General features: G+C 35.2%; 1 protein-coding gene across 2 annotated transcripts in view; it reads left to right on the forward strand.

The window, feature by feature from the left end:
• CSMD1 (CUB and Sushi multiple domains 1) overlaps positions 1-25,162 on the forward strand; it is a 1,153,012-nt gene that overhangs the window by 887,945 nt on the left and 239,905 nt on the right. For both annotated transcript variants that reach the window (XM_062626215.1, XM_062626216.1), the window contains exons 18-22: positions 2,172-2,360; positions 5,284-5,400; positions 6,815-7,030; positions 8,378-8,566; positions 24,898-25,067. In XM_062626215.1, the coding sequence (XP_062482199.1) occupies positions 2,172-2,360; positions 5,284-5,400; positions 6,815-7,030; positions 8,378-8,566; positions 24,898-25,067 (881 nt within the window). The remainder of the gene's footprint in view (positions 1-2,171; positions 2,361-5,283; positions 5,401-6,814; positions 7,031-8,377; positions 8,567-24,897; positions 25,068-25,162) is intronic.

Raw genomic sequence — 25,162 nt, forward strand, 5'->3', positions numbered from 1 at the left:
GTAGTCAGTGTAATCTAGAGTTATCCTTTCAAAAAGAAACTGACGAAATTACCTGTTTTAAGTGACTCAGAATCCCAGAGCAGTTGGTGTGTTGAGGCAGGGGTAAAAGGGTGCCCTAAGAGGAAGGAATTTTGAGAGTGCTGCTGTGGACCTCCATCTACTCTAACATATCTCAAAACATGAAGTGTAGTTTGTCTGCAAAAATTTAATGTATATCAAAGTTAAAATTTTATACACAATTAGTATTTATTAAGGGCACATACACGGTAAATATTACAGACTTAAAAGGGTTCTTTCAGTCTGTATTAAACTGTTTAATCCAGGTGAAGGGAATCTAAAAATACACTGTGTCAGTGAACATGTTACATTTACATTAAGAGCATGCAGTCCAGTCCAAGAGAAGCTTATTCATCAAGAATTTAAGTATGTCAGGGATCCCTCATGAAAACTAGATCATAAGCTTTCAAATCTGAATCCTAACTGAGATGTAAGAATAGCTGGAGGGTACAGTGAATATTTCTCTGTGCAAGCGAGAGTCATTATTTATGGTATTTTTGTTCATAGTCCTGCTTCCAACCCTCATATCTATAATTCTAAACCCATTAGTTTGTGCCCTGGTATTTTTTTTTTTTATCTTAGTTTTTAACTTCTACTTTATTCCTATGGGTTGACCACAACCCCCATTCCCTATTCCTGACACACTGTTTGGGGAGGGGTGGGGAAGTAGTAGAGTTGTGAATGGAGGGAAGAAGTTGAGCCTGGAAAGAGGAAGATTGTGGTGGGTTGACCTTGGCTGGATACTAGGTGCCCACCAAAGCTGCTCTGTCACTCCCTCTCCTCAGCAGGACAGGGGACAGAATATGTAACAGAAGACTTGTTGGGCAAGATAAGGACAGGGACAGTTCACTCACCAATTATCATCCTGCGCAAAACAGACTTGACTTATGAAAATCTATTTAATTTATTGCCAATTAAAATCAGAGTAGGGTAATGAGAAAACAAAGCCAAATCTTAAAATGCCTTCCCTCCGCCTCTCTCTTCTTCTTGGGCTCAACTTCTCTCCCAGTTTTTTCTACCTCCTCCCCCCAAGAGATGTAGGAGGACAAGAATGGGAGTTGTGGCCAGTTCATCACACATTGTCTCTGCTACTTCTTCGTCCTAAGGGTGAAGACTCCTCACACTCTTCCCCTGCTTCATCATGGGGTTCCTCCCATGGCAGACAGTCCTCTACAAACTTCTTCAATGTGAATCCTTCCCACAAGCTGTAGTTCTTCACAGACTCAGGCTGGAGCAGACTGCTTCAGTATGGGTCCCCCTGTGGGGTCACAAATCCTTTTATCCATAGGATAAAAGAAATTCCTTCCATCCCAATAAAGAGTCCTTATTTGTTTCCCTTGTGTGTATCCATTATAGCTCATTATATGATTAAATTTCACAAATGTTTCCTATCACTATAAGCATAATGGATAATGCTGTGTTAATAAGCCTCCATTTGATAATTTTGAGGTGGTTTTTTTTTCCTTGTTCAGTGTATAGCTTCAGGTTTATTGAGCAAACACTATTCAATCTGTTCTATAAGACATAATTACAAGAGACTCCTGTCACTTACGAGTTACACATTGCATAAGCTATGCTCATTGTCTGTTTTTAATATATATGATGATATCTGTAGGAACTAACAAGTCCTTTCTGAGTTCATCAGCTGCAGTTTTTCAACACTGCTTTTTGCTAAATCAGGTAATCGTTACTGTGACAGAATTGTCCCAGTAAAGGGGATTGTGTTGAATTGTCCCACAGAGTCAGAAATTGAATAGATTGAATAATCAAATAAGTTTATATAGTAGCAAAATCTGTATTCATACTTTGGACCTTAATATCTTCCTGTAGTTTCAGGTGTCCAGTGCTTTTGTTGGTTTTTTTTTTTCATTGCTTGATAAATTATACTTTAAAGCTCCAATCTTTTCCTGTTCTTCATTTGGGCTTCTCTATTCTGAGACTGAAAATGGAAAAACTATGCCCCGACAACAGCTAGAGAAAATGATCAGTTCCCAAGCAGTGCCAACAGATATCTTTTGGCAACTCTTTCTTCATTCTGTCTTAGTTTGCTGCCTTTGTTTTTAAATTATTATTATTATATTTATTTAAAAAGGGGAAATAAATCTGTGTTTCAGGTGTTACTCTGGAATCAGATTCCTGCCTCGACCCAGGGATTCCTGTGAATGGTCATCGCCATGGTAACAACTTTAACATCCGCTCCACAGTAACTTTTAGCTGTGATCCAGGATATACACTCAGTGATGATGAACCACTCATATGTGAGAGAAACCATCAGTGGAATCATGCATTACCCAGCTGTGATGGTAAGTACCAAGTTTTTCAGATGGCAGCTTTAAAGTCCAAGGAAAATAATCTCCTATTTTTGAGAAGTAATTAAGCTTATTATTGCGACTACCTGCCTTAATTACACCAGGATCCACACTTAAAAAAAAATTATTTTGCTATTAATAAAAGCCACACTTTACGTCTCTGTATCAACTTTCAGTGAAGTACTGTAATGTACAGTGAAATTTGCAGGTGTATATACACCAACAGAAAAATCAAAATTCTCAGAGGGTTCCACAGTTCAAGTGTGAATGAAAATGGTGCCTTGCAAGTAACATTTTCGAAGCAAAGCCAATTAACTTTTATTTTGAACTTGGAACAAAGAATACCAAAATGATTGCTCGAAATTTAAGATACTCAATACTAAATCAGATCATCATCAACCTAATAATTTTCTTGACATATTTTTGCTTTGAAATTTTTATTAGTTCATTAATTGTTTTGGGGGATATGCAATATGAAACTGTCTAGAACTTTAATGAAACGCTACAGTCTTCTGGCTTCATACACAAAAACTATGAAAAATATTATTACATAGTTAAAAGCTCTTAATCACGGCAAAGCAAACTAATCTACCATTCAAACTTGCTGACCTTGTAAGCACTACAACTTGTTCCTCCTTTGCAAGGACAGAAGAAAACAATTGTTTTCAACTGCATTTTGTGATCAGGTTTTAGACTGTATGTTGATGAGTTTTGAAGTGTCAGCAATCTTCTTATAAGCTCTGATTTTAAAGTGAGCAAAGCATTTTTAGTATTCTTCCATTGGTTTTATGGGTTCCTTTTGTTTGTTTGCTTTTCTGCAGTGGGTTAAGAACACTATTGTAGGAATCTTAACTTTGATTAGTATCCTGTTCTCTTTCAATTTACTTTCTACTAAAATTGCGAATACATTTTTTTGAGTTAAATCACTAATATTCAACTATTTTGTATGTATATGAGCATTAAACTATAGTAATATGAAATTATTTGTTTCTCATTGAAAGAGAGTCCTTATTCCCCAGGTCCATCACCCACTTTCAGCATAAGTGTGTAACAGAAAATTTAAAGCCTTTCTAGAGTAGGGCCTCCAGGCAAGCAGCATACAAGGATTACACTCAGTTTCTGCTTTTTTCTTCACATATTCAACTACATTGAATTTAGTTGTCTAAAAAACCAAAATATAACTCTTAGGTAATCATTATGTTAGTGTATTTGCCTTTTGACACTCAAGCCGTTGTGACCCAAATTTTTCAAATATGACAGATTTAACTGAGCATTTTGAAGTCACCAAAATTACAACTTCAGAAATTATATCAGCAGAATAAATCCTGAAGGGAAAAGCTTGTTGCTTTGTTTCATGCCAACAAAGAAAAAGAACCAAGTACAGAGACACAATAGCTAAAGTTCTAAATAATAATGTCATTCTCAGAATATTATAATGTCAAGGTGAAAATAGTTTTAAAAAGGGTGAGTTAAATAAAACCAGATCAATTGCATATTTTAAATTTTAAACTTAAAACTATGTAAATTATTTGTAAATATTTAATATCTGCTTTAAGGAATGTTGCATAATCAAACATTTTTCTTCCTTCTGTAATTTTTACAGAAGAAGAGGGATTTTGAATGAATGTATACTACCATTCATTTATGGCATTATGAAACAGATATCTGTAATTATGTTACTTATTATTAAGTAATGTTATCAACCATGTGTTTACTATGGATTTAGCCATGCATATTGTCATTCATGCTTATGTGCAGAAATAGATATCTGCAAGGAAAGCCAGACTAGAAACATTTATTTTCCTTCTACTTATTTTCAAATATGTATAATACATAAAGTAAAAAAAAAAATAAAAACTTTAAAAACCAACTTAGTCTAATAAGTTTTATTTTAAATTGTTTGCATGTATATATGTATTTATTAAATATATATACATTTACGTACAAATACCGCATGTTTATTGAACATTTTTATTATGCATATTTGCCATCTAGTTTATGGCAAAGTATATCACCTTGCATGAGAAAGACTAAAACCATCTTAAAACTTTGTTAAATATTTAGCTTATTAGAATTAAAAAGAAGAATTAAAAAGCTGAACAGGAACCAATGAGTAAAAAAGCACAGCCATGCTGTATTTATAAGATTAGTGAGCAATTCAGCATGAAAATCTTAAACTTTAATTAATTTGTCATGCACATTTAAGCAGCCTAGTTTAGCAAATGCTAGTATGCATAAAATGTTTCATATTGTAGTTCGTGTGTCTTTCAAAATATTCAGTTCCAAATAAATTACTTATGATGGGACAATCTGAATCTTTAAAAGGAAAATACACTTTCTTTTTTGTACTTTTTTTTTTCCTCTGACAATTGCAGGAGAAGTAAAATAGGGACAAACTTTTCTGTTATTAAAAAAAAAGAAAATACATTTGGTTTTGGAAATAATATTGTTTCCTATAATTGAAGTAATGTATAATTTTCTAAATACATAGTGCAAGAAAATTAGTTGCAAGATATTTGATTTTTTTATTTCGTTTACATAAAATCCCCAAATCTTACTTCTTAAAGACTACAATACTTGCAGTATTCCAGAACAAAGTTTTCTTTAATTTTGTATTCTGGTAACCGGAGAGACTGTAGATGAAAAATAAACTCCCTTTTAAGGACTAATTTATAAAAAAAACAAATTGTTGTCAAATGTGTCATAGCTTTGCATGAATTAACTTATTATTTTCGTACTTGACCCTGCTTCTAGTTTTAAGGGTAGTTCAAAAAGTGAACTTGATTTTTTTAATTATTATTATTTATTTATTTATTTATTATAAAAACCAGGACTTCAGTATGACTTCTTTTGTTTTTTCTCCTCAACTTTTTTTTTGTTTGTTTGGTTTGTTTGTTTTTTTTTTCCTCTTATCAAGCTTTATGTGGTGGATACATTCATGGCAGGAGTGGAACTGTTCTTTCGCCAGGTTTTCCTGATTTTTATCCAAACTCCTTAAACTGTACTTGGACTATTGAAGTGTCACATGGCAAGGGTAAGAATGTGATATGAATTACGTATGTATATGTAATATCTGTGTTTAAATACATCAAACACATATATTCAATAGAATGCCTTTTATGAACTGAGTTAAATTAGGGCTTTCTGCCACTCCTGAGGAAGAAGTTTAATTTTCCAAAATAAATAGGGTGAAATGTGGTGTTTCCAGTTTGTGTTTATTTTGCAAAAGAAGCATACTTTTAACAGTTACCAGAGGAAATGTGGTTTAGTCTTAGAAAAATGGGCAGAAAATCAAATAAGTAAAATATATGAAAATAATAGTTACTTGTTAAATAATACTAAATTTTTCAGTGAAAGCTGTTGGGACCTTGTTGATAGCTCTTCTTCATTACTAAGCATGAATAAGCAGATTTGATCTGTGTATTAGTAACCTTAGATTCTAGACTTCAATTTTTAAAGCCAAAAATGATGTATCTTTCTGTTACATATACAGCTGATTAACATTTGTGTGCACAGTTAAGCTTGCTAGCTTAATTGCTAGGGCAATGTGTAAAAGAACTAAGGAAAAAATCCTAGGAAGAACTTATGATGTGTTTCATACCACTGAATCTAAAAATAATAAAAATATTCCTCAACTCCTTTTCTTGTCATAGAAAGTCTTTGTGATGGTCTTTATGAGTAATAGTCCAAGAACTGCATTGAAAGTTTCTACTGTTTAAAAATCTTCTTGCAAATTGGATTTTGTTTTAAACTTTCATAGCATTTTTAATATAAAATATAAGAGAAGACTTTCTAAGAAGAGTGTTGTTCCTCAGCATAAATAATTGTATTTGAAAACATAACCCTAGTTCAAAATTTCATTCATCACTACACTGAAAGTTGGCAACTAAAAAAAAGTCCTTTTCATGACTGGTCCCAGAAAATACGAATCTCTACATATGGAAGACTGTACAGAAAACTTGTACATGCTTTGTCCTTGTATTATTTTCCTTTTAGAGTAAAAACCAGAATTGTTTTGGAGGAAATGGAAAAACAAAGCATGAATGCTAAATTTTAGTCACTTATTAAAGTATGCCTCCTAGTTGAATAGTGAGATCATGGCAGAGATTATAAATTAGATGTATACAGGAATCTATACAATACAAATTCAGATTTTTAGAGTGCTGTGTGTACAAATAACACCTAATCCTATCAGTTCTCATATGGGAGCTATTGATTTACAGTGAGCTAAACAAACATCCACACTGTGCATATTGTTTGAGCCCAAGTGCTTTGTGCAAGGTTGATTGTTTTTTCTTTCCTAAGTTTTAGGGTTTCATTCCATGTGTGATTTTTTTCTAAAAACCTTTCCATATAATGTAAGATTCACTTTCTGTGACATCATTAAATATGAAGTAAAAACTTCCTATTAAATGCTTTTCTTTTCCCCCTTTTCAATGTTTTTAAAGGTGTACAGCTGTTTTTTCATACCTTTCACCTTGAGAGCTCTCATGACTATTTGCTTATCACTGAAGATGGCAGCTTCACAGAACCAGTAGCCAGGTTAACTGGCTCAGTCTTACCCCCTACAATTAAAGCCGGTCTGTTTGGAAATTTTACTGCACAGCTTCGATTTATATCTGATTTTTCAATTTCTTATGAAGGCTTCAACATTACATTTTCAGGTAAGAAATTCCATTCTGCTGAACAGAATGTTAGAAACAAACTCTTAAACAGTTAGAAACTGTTTCCAGATAATATTTTTACTTGTATAGAGCAGAAACATTATGAAGCACTAGTAAAAAAGTCGGTAGAAATCATATAGTCTCTATCAAAGAAAGTAGCTAAGGTTTATATGTGGCTAAATGATTGAGAAGGATGTTGGGGAAGTGATTGTTTTAAGGAGTTTGCCCTGTTCTCAGAAAGCATCAATAGTTCTTGGAGGAAAATTAAGGGTGAGAAAAGCACTTTGGACTAACTAAATCAGAATTCAGCAGTTTTGCAAGTTAGGAATGTAAATGTGAATATTAAAAATCCCTGATAGTGTATAAATACCTGAAGACAGTAGATGGCTAGGTAACTTGTAGAAAAATACACAAAATAATATGAATAGAAGGGGAAAAATTGTAGACCTTGAAATTTTTTGAACAAAAGCAAAGGTTTATGCCCTACTTACATCTGACATACACATAGGTAGCCATCATGTGCCACCATTTATATTAAATAACTATTTTCAGAAATACTACCAGGTACATTAAACTTATGATGGAAATGAGTGAGTGTGTTACCTTATTTTCATACAATCAGAATGTATAGTTCAGACATTTTCTATATTTGATCTAGTCCCTCTCTATATAACAGCCCTGATTTTTTCCTATTGATTTGTTCTGTCTCTACCTGAATCATTCCTGATGCATAGTTATGAAAAAGACCAAAAAAAAAAAAAAAATAGGCACTTGAGACATCTTTAAAATACATACATACATATGTATGTATTTTCAGTTGAGTGACACCTGTAGAATTTCTAAAAGGTGACAAATGGGAATTGGCTTATTGAGAGTGTAGGTTTACTTAGGAAGCTCAAATGCAATTCCTGAAAACGTGGGCATTGCCTTTTTATTCACCTGAGCCTTTGATTTTTTTGGTTAGATTTTCTTCATTACATAATTATTTTTTTTAACTGTAAGTCTCTCTTCTAAAACTGTTTGGAAGTTCAGATGAGCCAAGTATTATATACAAAGGATGTAATTAAAATTATAGTAAACCACTTACAGTATAAGCTGATTACAGCCCTTGAAATCAAGAAGAAAAAAATGTTATGTGGTTGGGACATGATAGATACATTATTACAGTATATTTAGCCATAGTAGACATACAGAAACAGTACTGGTTTTTAGTAGAGAACGCAACTCAGAAATACGCGTTTTCCAAGTGTTCCATACCAGCACAAGGCAGCTAAATTAGTAAGCTCTTTAAAATGTATTTTATTTTTATTTTCTGTCCCATTTTTTATGATGTTTTATTGTTTTCAGAATATAATCTGGAGCCATGTGATGATCCTGGTGTTCCTGCCTTCAGTAGGCGAATTGGTTTTCATTTTGGTGTGGGAGATTCCTTGATCTTTTCTTGTTTCCCTGGATATCGCCTGGAAGGCGCTAACAAACTTAGCTGCCTGGGAGGTGGTCGGCGTGTATGGAGTGCACCTCTGCCAAGGTGTGTGGGTAGGTGGTCACATGCTTTCATTTCATTCATCAAATCGTTAATAGCACATGGCATGTGTCAGAATACTGGGCAGAGAACAAAGTGCTTGGGTTGAAAGAATTGATCCCCAAGCTGTATGAACTCAGTGCAAGATAAAAGTAATGCATGTCTCTCTTACTTGGAGAACAGAAATAAGAGGAATAGTTAGAATTGTGATAGAAAATAGTATCAAAGTGTCTTGTGAAATAAAATTTAAATCTAATTATTGAACTATATGTTTGTCATAATTAAGATATAAATTTCATACTTTCAGGGTACAGAAACACTGTTTAGAGATTTTAGGTGAAAAGAGCCTATTTTAGAGTCCTCTGGCTTGGTTCCAATTTGTCTTTTTTTTTCATATTGTGACTCTAAACTGGTGGCTGTGTTTTGGTTGAGTGGGAGGGGCTTGGGTGTTTTTTTTCCAGTTTATAAACTATAAACTGCATTCCAGCATTGTAAACTAATTTTAAAAATTGCTGTTAAAATCAGGAACTGTATGCTCAAACTGAGTGAAAAGTTCTTTTCTGGGAAAAGCTCTGGGACTAGATTTTATAAAATTTGTGCAGTTCCTGTATTTGATTTCTGAGATGGTGTTGTCACCAACATGTCAAGAATCACAGAGCAGCCCAGGTTTAAGTGACCTCAAAAGGTCACTTTTGTGGGAAGGGGAGCCTAGATTAGATTATCTAGCACCTTGTGCAATTGCATCTTAAAAACTACTGTGATGTGGCGATTCTGACACGTCTCTGGGGAGGCTGTTCTAGTGACTGACCTCACTGTAAAAAATATGTTTTCTGTACTGAGATGAGTCCTCTCTTGGTGCAATTTGTGCATCTTGCCACTTGTCTTCTCTTTGTGGTTCCTTATGAAGACAGAGCCTTTGTTCTCTTTGTAGTCACCCTTTCATTACTGCAACACTGTAATAAGGATCCCAGGCCTTCTCCAGGGAGAAGAGACCTAATTCCTTCAGTCCATGTTGATTTAAAGTGTGTAAATTTCACTAGAATAATATTCACACACACACTTTGAACCTATCATTTTATTTCCCCTCAGTTTTAGGAGAGTTCAGCTATTCTGTAGCTGTCCATAGGTACGAATGGAAAATTCACTCCTTATGAGCTCCTGTTGTTGAAGAAAAGAAATCTTTTATTTGTGCAGTATTCTTATCACCAAGAATGTTTACACAGGTCCCATTTCTTGTTGCAATGGCATCTGAGACATTAGGGATGAAGGTACCATCTTACCTCAAACAGGAGTTCACACAAAGACTAGTTCTTTCTCAAAAGGGTGAAATGACTTGTCTTGAAATCAGCTGGCTTTAGAGTGTATATTCAGAAGTTAAAGCTAGTCTCAACTCAGTGGCACAAATTCATAAGTACATTACTAGGTTCAGTAGCCTCTTGATTATTTCTTCCTTATTATCATTTCTACACATCAAACTCATCTACATGATTTATACACATGATTTACACACATGATTTACACACATTAACCTTTATATATTAACAATTTCTTTGGCCCTTCTAGGACACATGATAACATATACTTTCATGATTCTTTTCATCAGATTCAGGGTGAAAGCCTTTCAAATTTAATTGCATTTGATTTGTAAACTAAACATGCACACAAGCACATACTGATTTGTACCATAGAATTAGTACTCAGTTTCATCTGTTGGTAATAAAAAAAACAAACCAACCAACAGGGTTTCTGAATGTATTGCCATTCACCCTTCTCCATGCAAGTAAATAATTTCAAGTCCTTCCTTCAGGGTTCATCTCCAACATATTCTGAAATTTTCCTCATCAGAGAACCACTTGGGCCTTTTCAACATTGCTTCTCCTTTGAAGAGTTATTTTCCAAGTGAGGCAGAATCGGAGTCTGGGAGATCTGTTTATCCTAATATCATGACCCTGACATTTTTAGTCCAATACTTTGAGTCCCATGAGTACTGCACTGTCATAATTTTCACTGGCCTCTTCATGCTGTGAAGGTAGGTGGTCTTCCCCTGAACTTCAAAGATCTTTATTTGATTACCTGGAGGGTGTTTGGTGCTCAGAATAAGACAGCATCCCTTCTTCTTCAGTAAGGACTCTCCTTTTCACAGCAAAAAGACACCGCCAAGTCTATCTACAAAATCAGGTAGACATTCATACAGGTGTCCTTGAAAATCTTTTTTCCCTGTGTCAACCCTTCACTCTTGTCTTTTTAATTAGAATTATTTTAATTCTTATCTCAGCCCTGTACCTAAAGTGGTTATGCAGTATTATTCCAGGCCATCACAGTTTTGAAGACTCTACCTACAGCTTCCATTTGGGTCATTGCTCCTTTTCTAAATGTGTGCTCTAATAGGTTCTCTCCGTCCTGTCAAGAAAGCCATTTGTGCCTACAGCTGTCTACTTGCTAGTATTTAATGAGAAGAGTTTTACTGTTAACTGTTAAAAAGTGTGGAGAAGATGCAGGCTCCTTGGCTTGACTCCCCTTGCACTGTTTAAAGAACAGACATGGTCATTACACAAAGTGATATCAAATTATCAAATTCCCCCCATCTTGGAAGCTTTTTTTTTTTTCTGGAAGACCCGTTCCCTCCACCTTTTTATATCTACTGTAGAAATTCCAGGATTGCCAGTCTCCTCATGGAGAATTTTGTGTTCCTGAATTGTTTAAAAGAAAGGTAGTGGAGTCATTTATAAAGAAACCTCATTTACTGTAAAAGCTTCCTCAAAAGCACTTAAATACCAGTGATGGCTTCCCTGTCAAATGTGCTAGTAGCTGGTATCTGCAGATAAGGCAGTGCAGTCTCCTTTCACACAAGCACACCGTTTCCTACTTTTCTGGACACAGTGATTGCATTTGGAAGAGCTGTCCTGCAGTCTTTACTTAACTGATAACACTCCAGCATGTATCCTACAGTAAGCCATTTCTGCAGTTACAGTATAAAGGACATTGACAGTCTTCTGAAGGAAAAAAATCCTAGCTGGCTACTTTTATGTAACTGTTCTTTAAGAAATGTTGTCTAAATGTACATTCACAGCAACCTCTTTTACTCCTCTCCTCAGAATTTGTTGTAACTGAGAGGAATGCAAGATTAAGGGGAACTGAGAGAGTAATACTCTGCTACTGTTTTGTGTGATGCACAAAATTAATGGAGATAGGAGCACATTTCCATAGATAATGTCAATGTAAAAATACTCTCCTAGCAATCCTGGCACATCTACTTTGAAAATAAACATGCACATTTCTTGAAGAAGAAATGCCACTAAAATAGTCCATATCTTGAGGTTTGAGAGTACTAATATAGGCATCTGTTTCTTTACTGTTCTGAAACAGCTTGTCACCTATAAGGTTGTTAACATTGTCATCTGGCACATTCCTGTAATTGGCACATTCGTCTGTGTGTTGTAGGTTTAATTTCCCAAATTTACTTCTGAATAATTTAAGTATAATTTAAAATTACTGGTTTTCTGTTGTTGCTATGCTTATGTGGGGGAAAAACCAAGCTACTGAAGTACAAACGAGCTTCTCATGATTATCCTTTCTCTAGTTGAGTTTTGAAAGCAGAAAACAATTTTTTTCCCCTTCATTCACTGACATCTCATCCTGTGTTATTATCTATTGTTTTGTTAATTATCACTTCAATTACTATTCCTTTTTTCCCCAGAAAAAAAACTTTTCTTTTTTTCTAAAAACATGCATTTGATTACTAATTGTGGTTATGATGGGTTACTGTCACTACTTCCATATGTATAATTTATTCCCATTTTATCATAGAATGGTTAGGGTTGGAAAGCACCTTAAGATCATCTTGTTCCACCTCCCCTGCCATTGGCAGGGATGCCTCACCCTAGACCATGTTTTCCAAGGCAATGTCCAACCTGGCCTTGAACACTGCCAGGGATGGAGCTTTTACTTGCCTTTACAAAGTTGCAAATGCATATATATATATATACTTATTTCATGGCTCTGTGAACAGAATTGCCAGAGCATACATACATACTCTTTCCAGTTTTCCTTCCAGCAATAGCTCTTTTTCCTCTACCTATAATTACATGATTCTATTTAGAGTTTCATTTATATTTCACAGTTGGCTACTTTTTCCTGACAACAAAGTCCAGTTTTTAGTGGGTTGGTCCCCCAAGATTACAGATCCAAGAGTAAAGCTCGTAGGCAGTCATGGAGCTTGACACATCCCCAAAACTATGTGAATCTCAGATGCTAAGTGAATACTGGAGTCTAGAAATGAGGTGGAACAAGACCGTAGTCTGCTGAAGTGCCTCATTCTGAAGCTAATGTCTGCCTAAAGGAGGCAGTCACATTCCTGTTTCTGCTGCTATCTTGTCACTAGCCTTTTAAACAGGAATCACACTATTTGCCTGGGAAATCTATTAGTAAGGCAGATCTCCTAGGTCTCATCTAGCAAACCAGGACTATGCTTTTAATCATACTTTTCTTACCTTGCAGTTTGCTTAAAGCCAACTAGTCAGGAGCTTACTGTCATTATGTGGGGTTGTGTTACTGTTCAAAAAGGAATTGGAAGACTCACAGATTAAGAGAAGAAGCATTCCTATAAGTGATTTCTTTTTTTTTAAATGAATGCAACAATTCAGTGAACAAATGCAATGAACACTAGAAATAGATGACTCCAGACGATGCTCCCTCTCAGTGCCTTACTCCAGAGGTTTCAGTGTCACAGTGCAGAATGCTGTTCCTGGCCTTATGAATTTTATTTTACCATCTGCATAGTGGCACGGCTTTCTCATAGAATCATGGAATCATTTAGGTTGGAAAAGACCTTTAAGATCATGGAGTCCAACTGCAACTGCCAACTCCAACACTGACCCATGTCCCTAAGTGCCATATCTACACATCTTTTATATACTTCCAGGGATGCTGATTCAACCACTTCCCTAGGCAGCAGGTTTCAAAGGCAGTTGTCAGTACTGAGAGAAGTTAAATACTGCTCTGCTTAATTTTATTTTTTTTTTTATACCAGTGACAAGTATCTTCTCAGGCTTGTCAGGTAGTAGGTTATGTGGAAAAAAGAGAAATGTGATATGAAACAAGATACACATTTCCAGATGTGCACGGCTGATAAGTAGGGGCTGAAAGAGAGTTGAGACTGCAGGGTTGAACACACACATCTGATGTACACCTAAATCATCTCCTGCATAGTTTTTGATAGGTGACTTTATCACTTGCAGTGATCCTCCAACAGGTGAGGATTGAGCCTGTCAGTTTTGGCATTCCTTTATAGTGGATTATGATATGCTGATGAAATTCTGAAAGAAGGGAGACATTTCATTCTTTCCTTTGTACTTGGTGAAAATGTGCTGTTCACTGATCATTGAAGGCAATGGGTAGAAACCTGAGCAGAGACGCCTTTTGAGTTGCAAGTTACAGCGCCCAAGTGTAGGTACCTTCTCTTTTCAAAAAAGCATTTCAGAAATTGCTGGTTCACCTCTTTGGATTTGTTAATCTGAGAGGGGTACAATGAAGGCTCTGATAGATAAGGCTTTTCTATAAGAAAAGTTTAGGTGCCAAAAAAAAAAATAATAATATATTCCATCATATTCTGACTGTAAAATTAATTGCAAAATAGGAGGAGTATTAAGATTATACGACAAAATAAACGTGAATAATTGGTAGTATTTACTAATAATTTTCTTTTAACTCCTTACCATGTTGGCTAATGGCAATGGCCTTTACCTAGTCTGTCTACTCAGCATTCTGGCTGAAGAGCTACTCATTATTAGAGATGGTTATTTTCCCCTATTCACAAGGACATGTAACTGAACACTTTGACTACCTCTTCCAGGTTTTAGGCATTCAGACATCACATGATATTTGTAAGGAAAGTTTGAACTAGTTCTTCATCTCTCCTTTCTGCGATTGTCTTAACTTAGATTTTCATTCAGTTACTTGATTTGTACACTGCTACTGTCTATTTGTCTGGCCTTTCCCTGCTTACTCTCTCCTTAAGAAACTGTGATAAATTTTACCTAGGATTTATCATGAAAATAGTATTTTTACACTATGAAGTGTATACTGTATTCATTTCAAACTAGCCTCTCATGATAAGCATCACATAGAGTTCAAGCATCAATACAGTAAACTTGGTTTTGGGTGCTGTTTTTTTTTTAATTGATTTGGGTTTTAACCTGCATTATGTTCCTGTCCTCCATTAGTTCTTTCAACTGTATGGAGTGTTCCTAAAGCAAGCTGTGAAAAACTTGAAGGGTAAAACTGAGAAGAAACAGCGACTTACTGTTTTCATTTCATATTTAAGTGGTGTTGCCACTTTATTAAATTCTACATGGCACTTGATTTTTAATGGTGCATTAATACAGTATTTGAACAAAATCTTCACTGAGGCTTTTTTCCACTGGTATTCACATTAATGTCACATTAATTTATCATATTCATTTGTTATAAGAAATACTACATGAATAATTAATGATAGGGTGTTATACAATAAATTGCTGACACTCTTTAATAAGCTGTTACTTTTAAGTAGTTTAGTTAGTATTCATTGTAAAATCATCAATTATAATTAATATACTTTGTCATGTTGTAGCATTGAGTTAATTTCCATTGAGTTTGAAACATAAGTGGGAAACTTGTTAGCCTGAGTAGTACTGGAGATTTCTGTGTGACCCTTGACATCTGACATTCATTGTTTTCTTTAAATTCTCTGTAGCATACAATTTGAATTTGAGTTCACCTTTGAGAAGTCAAACTATGTCTGGAAATTGCTATTCATTTTTAGCTAGTGTTTAGGCAGAGAGAGTTCTCACTTAAGATCTGCTTATCAGCAAGAAATCTTATATATCAGTGACTGAATCTCTGAATCTTCTGACAGTTGTAAGGATGTGCATGTATCCAGATTCCACTGTATTTCAGAACTCTAAATGCTGTCACATTTAACTTGTTATATATTTAGGTTGTTTTGTATTTCATACAATGTATTTAATAATGTTATTTAATAGATTTTTAACAATTTTATTTCTTTAATATAAAACATTGCATTTTTATAAATACCAGTGAAAGTTTGGGGTTTTTTCCCCTCATTTTTGTGTCAACATTGGCATTCTTGAAGATTTGTTTGAGTTACTGTTTGAGCCTTAATATATATGAATCCTCAGACTATGACGCAATATAATAATTACAGAATTGATCTGCCTCTACTTCAAAATTGAAACTTTAATATTCATGAATCACTAAAGCACATTTCAGCTGATGAATAGTGAGCAGTCTGACTATTTTCAAAATAGAGTGATTTGCATGAAGCCTTAGTTACCTCATTGTGCGACCTGGCATGAAATTTCAATTCCCTCTAGTCAGAAGGAATAACGATTGTCTCTGGTCACCCTTTTCATAGAATCATAGAATAGTTAGGGTTGGAAAGGACCTTAAGATCATCAAGTTCCAACCCCCCTGCCATGGGCAGGGACACCTCACACTAAACCATGTCACCCAAGGCTCTGTACAGCCCAGCTTTAAACACCGCCAGGGATGGAGCATTCACAACTTCCCTGGTCAAACCATTCCAGTGCCTCACCACCCTCACAGTAAAGAACTTCTTCTTTATATCTAACCTGAACTTCCCCTGTTTAAGTTTTAACCCGTTACCCCTTGTCCTGTCACTACATTCCCTAATGAAGAGTCCCTCCCCAGCATCCCTATAGGCCCCCTTCAGATACTGGAAGGCTGCTATGAGGTCTCCACGCAGCCTTCTCCACGCTGAACAGCTCCATACTTCATACGGGAGGTGCTCCAGTCCCCTGATCATCCTCGTGGCCCTCCTCTGGACTTGTTCCAACAGTTCCATGTCCTTTTTATGTTGAGGACACCAGAACTGCACACAATACTCCAGGTGAGGTCTCACAAGAGCAGAGTAGAGGGGCAGGATCACCTCCTTTGACCTGCTGGTCACATTCCTTTTGATGCAGCCCAGGATATGGTTGGCTTTCTGGGCTGCAAGCGCACACTGCCAGCTCGTTAGGTTTCTCATCAACCAACACCCCCAAGTCTTTCTCTGCTGGGCTGCTCTGAATCTCTTCTCTGCCCAACCTGCAGCTGTCCCTGGGATTGCTCCCACCCAGGTGTAGGACCTTGCACTGGGCTTGGTTGAACTTCATAAGGTTGGCATTGGCCCACTGTACAAGCAGGTTGAGGTCGCTCTGGATGGCATACATTAACAGAATGTGAATGCTAAATATTTTTTCTTCATAAGATAAATAATGTTGGGCTTATTGTTAGGTGATTATAGAAAAAATACACAAAAATCTCAATTCAAAAAAAAAAAAGGCAAAAAAACCCCAATGCCCTCACCTTGGATTCTGCTATTAATCCCCTTGAGGCTAATTAAAATCATAGGATTTGTTTTGAGAGCCTGAGTTGTGTATTATGTCAGTGGCATATGGATCAAAAACTAATCAAGCAAACCTTGTAAAAGGCTTTACCTGCTGTTTTGTCCTTCTTTTCCTACTCCTTTATTCTTTGCAGTGCAATGGTACAGAAAAATACCTAATAAAAAGATTGTTTTCAGTAAGGCATTTCAGTAAGGTTCATAGTGAGGTATACTAACCTCACCATCATCATACAGGGGATGCTTAAAGAATGTTGAGGGAAGCTTACATACACGTCCTTTAGTAGTGCAGTCCATAGCTGATGACTTACTTGAAATCTATTTTAGAGAAGTAAACAAGGAGTGGAAAAAGAGAAGGAAAAGAGAAAGAAGCAAAAGCCACTCTTCAGGCACCAGCTGGGAGGAAGAAGGAGAGTCCCTAGACAAATATCTCTCCAATAAAGATAGCGGAAACAATGATGATAGTAATGACAAGAAGGAAAAAATATTCCTGCTTTCTCCCTAGAACAGATGTATTTTTCAGTCAGACCTTCTCAAGCTTCTCTTATATAGCTTATGATAATATTAGCACTTAATGGAGCATGTGTGGGTGCTGCAGACTATAGTAGTTAAGGTTTGTGCATATATTTTTTTGTGTAATATTTCTTGTGTATTAGCATAATTATCTGTTCATTATCTACTAGGTTCTATTTCAGTATGAAGTTACAGGCTAAAAGCCACCAGATTTGGAGTGATGTTGATCTCAGTGCAGAGTTACAGGCTAAAAGCTACAAGGCGAAAGAGTGAGAAGTGGGGTGAGAAAAGTATGATTTAAAAAGCAATGACAGTCACTTTTTAGGAGAAACCCAGTGTTAACAGTGGTTCCGAGTTCACCAGTGCCAGGTGAGATCAAGAGCACTTGTACCAAAGTTAAAGCAGCCTGGCAGTGTGTAGGTGAAGGCTTACAGCCTCACAAGTGAAGGTCTGCATAACTGGGGGTGAAGGACTAACATTACAAAGATTAAGGCACTGTGTCACAGAGGTGCTATGGAAACACTGTGTACACCTCTGCTTGATACAGAATTCCCATTAAAAGGAAGCTTCGTCTCCTTACACTGCATTTGACACTGCATGAAGCTGTGCTTGAGTCCAGCCATGTATTGTGTCTGCCCTGCAGAAGTCAGATGCGCAGCTTTTAGAGACCCCTCAGTCAGTGACCGTGGAGAAACTCTTCTTTTTTTTTAATGTGAAGACAGAGCATAGGATGCTTGGTTCGAATTTATCCGTGATCCCTTTTACTCTTGTTTTAACACTGCATGACCATCTCACAGAGTGGCAATATTTCCAGCAGAAACATAAAGAATTATTGTCTGTCTGAGTTCAGATTGTTCTATTTTATGAACTGCTGCACAATTTTGTAAATGCAAATGTTGCTCTGCACTCAGTTCAGTGCTTCTGCTAGAGAAGCCTTTAAACTGACAATTGTACTACTTTTATTTGATCTTTGCATTGGAGATCTGCTTAGAATCCTGTCAAACCATTTAGCAAGATGTATGGAAGAGAAATAATAAAGCAGACTTTTCCATTAAACAATTATAACGTTATAATAATGATAATTCCATTATCGTTACATTCTACATGAACTATATTTCAAAGCATTTCAAGAATCCCTGGGGTTTGTTTGTTTTATAGAATTTGTGTTCAAATTCAGGAAGTGTTTGATGATCCACCCTCTGTAGTTTCCTTTTATCCAATTTCAAGTGAGACAATGAAAGAAGAAGAAAAAAGTTACTTATGTAAATAGAATTAAAGTAACTTTGTTAAGCAAAAGAACAAAGAAATGGGGTCAAGTAGCTGTTCCAGACAGATTGCTCTCACTGTAAGGGCATAAGAGAACAGTTTGATAAGGTAACTTTTTCCAGTCTGTGGCATCTGCAGGAAGGTTATAACAGACACTCAGAAACTGTAGCGGAAATCAAGCATATACTTCCTCCTCTAAAACCTTTTACAAGTGGATATAGGTGGCATACACTCAAAGAGTATACCTTTTGAATTCAAAGTTGGATACCTTTAATTTTAGAATAAATAAATGAAATTTAAAAGCACACAAGATTCAAAAGTTGTAATAGATTCATCTACTCTTATGTGTTTTTTACCTTTTGAAACATAGAGCCAGTACCATATAGATTTTTTTCTTTTAGAAGATGAGTTTAAGGGACCGTGTCTTTTAGATGCAGTAGTTTGACAGACTTCCATAGCTTGGCAGATTTGAGAAATGAAGAATCTGAATTAGAACCGTATAAGCAGCTGACATTTAAAGAAGAAAATTTGTTCAGTATGTGCTAGTTTAAGCTATTTAACAAGCCATTTAGATGTGATAAATAGTAACTTTTTTAAGCCCTCACAGCCAAACTGTGTAGAAAGAGTTTGAGAGCTTAGATTTTAGAGAATTTATTCTTTGTTTAGAAACAAAAGCACAAACATCTATAGGACTATGAGAACATCTTTATTTAAATTAGCTACTTTAGATTAGTGTACATTACAATTCAGTTACAACACAGTTTTGCTGCATACAAAAGGGTATATTCTGAATGAAGTAATTAAGGTCATTATCCCTTGCTCTTCATTCTTACCTAAGGATGCACAGCTATTTATTGAGGACAACACAGAGTTATCCCCTGTTTTTAAAATACAGATACTTAAAATCTAATGTTTTATAATGGAAATAAAAATGCATACCTGGGTTTCTTTTCATGTTTGAATGATTGTTTTGTAATTCTTCAAATTAGGGAACTAGATTAGCCAGGATGTTTATGACGTGTTTAGTGCTATTGCATTGTTTAGAATCTAGTTCTTTTACAGTCTCAATAAACTTTCATATTTAAATTATCCTCACTTTTTATTTATAGTCCAATTTCAATTAGATCCTTTTAATATGAAAATATCCTCTTAATTTTATTAATCTTTTCAGAACTAATTATTGTTGTTTCAGCAAGAGTGTGCTTACCTTTCTTTCTCCCTAAGACTCAAAATGATCGTGTACAATTTGCATCAATACCCCTATGTCCTTCCTAGAGGAAAGAGAAGTCTCTCTTATCCTTGAGAATAGAAGCTTTTTTGACATTTCTTATGACATCTTATGAATGATCAGACTTTTGCTTTCATAAAATAGAATTTGCTCCTAGTTTTATTTATTTACTTGTCTATTTTCACTCAAGCCAGACTTTTGTATATACTCTTTGTTGAAAAATTGCTTGGATAATTTGTATTTTGTCTTTTGACACAAAAAAGAAAATCTAAAATGCTTGAGAAAATTGAAATAATTTTATGATAAAATGACAAGTGTATCTTTTAAATTTAATTTAAAAAGTGGATTTAGGTGCCAGTGACCATATTGATAATAAAAAACCTGGTAACCGAATTAATTTCTTTTGTATCTTGAAAAATCAGACTACTACAGAAAAAAAGGAAATATAGGAAAGCAAAATAAAGAAGGGATCTGTATTACATCATATTACAAATTTTGGTGCTACATCTTTTTATAGCAATTTTTAAGTATTATATTATAAGCAGATTTTAAGTTCTTAAATTGTACCTACACTAATGCTATAGTCTAAGCACATCACATAATTTGACAAAGAACATTATGAAATATATCCCTTTTCTTTAAAGGCTATATCTGGAGGAGATAGTCCTGAAAATACTGTTAACATGGAACATTTCAGTGGTTATTTTATAGTATGCTTGTTCATTTAAATTCACACTGATTTTTCCAAGGCAAGGTTGTAGATCAAAGTATGGAAACAGAATATCAACTGTGATTACATTAAGATCAGTAAAGATTATTTTGCATGGCAAATTCTGTAGCTGTCAATGTTTGCACAATTTGAAGACTTAGTAGTAGTGATACAGTTCATTTTTATCAGAGGAAGGGGGCATGTGAATTATATTTAATAAATGAGAATACAAGCAGATAAGATTTTTTTTTTTTTTCTGATGTAGGGGGCATGAGAAATATTTTATCTTTCATCTCTCTGGGCTGGGGAGGCAGATGATTCTCCCAAGATGAGGGTGGGTCTCTTGAACTCAGAAGGAATCTGGAAAGCTTTGAAGTACAGCAGTGTCATGAAAGAGTAAAAGAAAGTCCACTGTAGCCAAGAACTAAAGAGCTTTTTCAGTATCATATGATAAGATCTGTCTTCTTAACCGGAGGTACTAAAATGAGTAGTTATTCATAGAGCACATGTGCTAGATGAAGAATGTTGGATGACCTTTCAAGAGTGATAGGCAGGTATTTATTTTTCAGATAAGCCATGTAACTTCTTTACACAAAACTTGACCAGTCAAAACTTTCATCAAAATTTAAGATATCGACTCATTTCCTTTGTTTCTGCAAACTAATTTTAAATTATATCTGATGCAGATATAATCTTGCAGAATGATCTTGCCAATGTGGCTAACAGCTGTTGTTTCATTTTACATAAAGAATTTAAGATTAACTGGAGGCAATAAAAGTGGGAGTGAACATGAATATATTTTTCCAGTCTAGTACTTGGTAACAGTAATTCACATGGTAACAGTGAATGATGATTTGGGGCTTATTTCAGAATTTTATTTCCCAACAGTTTAATGTACGAACTTCCTTGAGGAAGTATTCCTTGTTTAATGCCCAGTCACTTTGTGACTAACTGGTTTTCTAATCCGTTTATGTGCAGGAGAAGTCACAGGAGATTCATGTTGAAATCCCCAGAGGCAAAGTGAATTGAAGTGTTACACATTCTGGCTGAATATGTTAATTACCACACAGGAAAGCAGTCAGTAGCTATATCAGCTACTGTAGATATTTTTAAGGAAAAAAAACCCACATGTAATTTCCTATATTCCTGAGTAAATTATTAAGTCCTTGAAGGGGAGAGATGTCTTTGCTTAAGCTTTTCCTGCTGGTGAGACTAGACTCAGTATTGCTGTTCATGACTGCTTTTTGAGTTTCTAGTTCCTCGCTGTGTGTAGGGAGCTTGTGCAGGAATGGTTATAAAAAAAACAAGTTGAAGTCCTTAGGGCAGAGTTCCTTTGCATATCTGGACACTGATCACAGGTGAAATATTTCAGGTGCTAGGACACCTGATCTCCAAGGAGAGATCTACAGAAAAACCTTAACTTGAACTGTGACATGTTTTGTATAATTTTCCTGTTGAGGGAGGGAAGTTGACAAAGAAGGGCTTGCTTTTCTTTGGAAACCTCTTTCTGGGGGCTCTCAGTGATTTACTGACTGTCATGAGGTGAGCTAAGAATCTTGACTGATCAGAGAACTTGAGCAACCCTTTGTCCTGGTAACAAAGGGAAGGACAAGGCCTGATGAAACTGCATAGTTGTCAGGTATTTGAGAGGAGGTGACAGAATGTGGTTGTGTAGCATGGGTTGGAGGTATATGAGTGCCAACTTGAGGTCAAAGAATTTTTTGAAGTAATTAAATTTCAGTTAATAGCTAATTGATTATAGCAGAGAACATGTCTGCTTCTTGGAGAATGTGCTATAATTTAGAAGAGGAGTAATATTGTAGTCAAATTGCCACAGTTTTGAACTTTGGAATATAGACTTACCAGAGCAGGAAATTTGGCCAGGTCTACATTGACAAAAGTTCATCGTACACTTCTTTTATTGCTGCATATGTCTTAGTGGTTTATAATCAGTCACTGAAATAAAATGTAGAATTGATCCATAATATTTCCTTATTTTCTTCTCCAGCATTTTACTTCTATATTTTCTAGTTCTTTAAAGGAGATAGGTATTAAGATACCAATGCAGCCAAAGGGAACATACATATTTTTGCATGGATCTTTATTTGAGCAAACACTTGCAGAATGCTTGTGTAGAGTTCTGGTGTCATAAAGAGAAGAGGATATATGTATGGGTCTAAACATGTCTGGCATTAGTATTGGCATTGCTTTGAATTCTATTATATAAATTTAATTATTTCCACCTTCTTCCTAAAAATCAAAGAAAAAATAGCTGCATATGAACAATCCTTTACCAAAGAAGTATCAAACTAAAAATCTAGTTCATTTGTCTGCTACTGTTCATTGAAACATAGAAAATTTAAAGTGACTTTAAACGTGTTAGAAATAACTGGTGTATTCCACACTCCCTCACAAAGGAAGAGTTCATCTATCTGAGTTTTGATGGCAGGGGTTGTTATTCCCCAGCACTCTTCTGCCTGTTAAACACAGTGCAGCTCAGGGCCTAAGTAAGCTAAGGAAGTGGATAACGTGAAGCTCTGTTTTAAAACGTCAAATGAATTCCAACTTATGTGCTGAATCAGAGATTCTGAGCTAGGTTATTGGTGATTTGCTTCTTCACTTGGACTAAGGAGATATGCAGTGTAGAGTAGAAATAAGGCCCTGAGTAAGACTGTGACTATCTTATCCCCCTGCCCCACTTCTTCCCCCTTTCATTTTTCCTTCTCTCCTTTCCCTTTTCCCTCCATATCTCCCTGCCTCTTTCTCTTTCTTCCTGCCTTTTTTCTTCAGATTTATTGTAGGGAGGAGGTCTAAATTACAGAAAAATTCACTGGTTTTAGACTTTCCAAAAGCAAGAAGCACATAAATTTGATGGTGTCTGCAAAGGCCTTGGAAATGTAAATACAAAATATTAAGATTGTTGATTTGTAAATGTGAAACATACATTTCTCCCTGAAGATGTTCAAATGAATTACTTTCTCATATATTTTTCTGGTCTATCTTTACAGTATACTTTCAAAAATAATTCTTTACATAAATACTTTTTAAACTATACTCAGTTTTATGTAACATTGTAAGCACATTTCCAATAACATTTATAGAAAAAATACATTTTTTTTTCAAACCTGTCACATCGTTGGTAAAATATATCTGTTGATTTAGAATTATATATTATTTTAACATTATTTTAACTGTTATAATAGGCTTTTACCATACTCTGCATGAGGTCTGAATAATGTTTAGGTCAAAATCTGTATTTAACACAACATTTTTTATCTTCAGAGTGAGCAAGGAGATATAAATATCAATCTCATCCACCTTAAAAAGAAGTAGATTAATATAGTAAATTACTGTAGGGTTTTATAAGGTACTTTCAGGCCATTTTTGAGCATTTTGAATATTTGTTTGAGCAGTGCACCAATATTACTTTCTATCTTTTTAGATGTTTTAAGTGCTGAAATTTATATTGCATATTTGGAATAATTTTATTAGTCTTCATTCAGAACTCAAACTGAGCCCATGGGCTGGAAATGTACCGCTCTTCCTACACACTTTATTCTCTTCTTAGCTGGGCAGAAATGACAAAAATGCCTACTGAAAGTGTCAGTAAATTCTTACCACAGATGGCTCTGAAAAAGCCTCACCTACTCTTTACCCAGAAAAGAAGGAAGCTGTCTTCTTGGCCCTGACTCGTGTCAATAAATGTTGGTTGTTTTTTTTTTTGGTTTTTTTTTTTTTTTTTTTCATTTTGTTTTGTTCCTGGTGGAGAAAAACATGTTTGAAAGGTCTTGAATTACTGCCAGATTCTTTTGTCTCATCATTTCCTAATACTTATTTATAAGGCTGAATAGGGAAGTAAAATCACTGTTACATGTAATTGAAATGTTTCCACAATAAGTATACCTCAACGAAGCATCAAAATTTTATGGAATCTGGCTTATTTGCATTATAGGTTAGTCAGGTGGACCAGGGGATAACTGTGAGGTAAAGGGAATCACGTAAAAGCACCTATGTGCCCCTAATAAACCTACCCAATCAAATGCAGGAGATAGCAACTTTAGTAGAGTTTCTGGGAGTTGGTCTGGCAGATGAAATCCAATAGAAATATACATATGCTAGATAGCCTGTTAAAGATCTTATGGAGTCTAAAAATTATTGCAAATAACCCATATTTTCTTGAAATGGATAATTCACTTCTTTTTTTAAAATGTGTCTGTTTCTTTAGCTGAATGTGGAGCAACTGTCTCTGGAAATGAAGGAACATTGCTGTCTCCTAATTTCCCATCTAATTATGACAACAACCATGAATGTATCTATAAAATCGAAACAGAGGCTGGAAAAGGAATCCATCTTAGAGCCAGGAGCTTTCAGCTGCATGAGGGAGATATTGTTAAGGTAAAAAGAAAGTAATTTCATTTTCTACCATGCTCAATATTCACATTGCATGAACAACTCTGCCTTTAGCACCAATTATTTGTGTTTTATTTCTT

Source organism: Pezoporus occidentalis, unplaced genomic scaffold (assembly GCF_034315485.1).
Source record: "Pezoporus occidentalis ecotype Australia unplaced genomic scaffold, CSIRO_AGI_Poc_V1 ctg29, whole genome shotgun sequence".
Taxonomy (NCBI): Eukaryota; Metazoa; Chordata; class Aves; order Psittaciformes; family Psittacidae; genus Pezoporus; species Pezoporus occidentalis.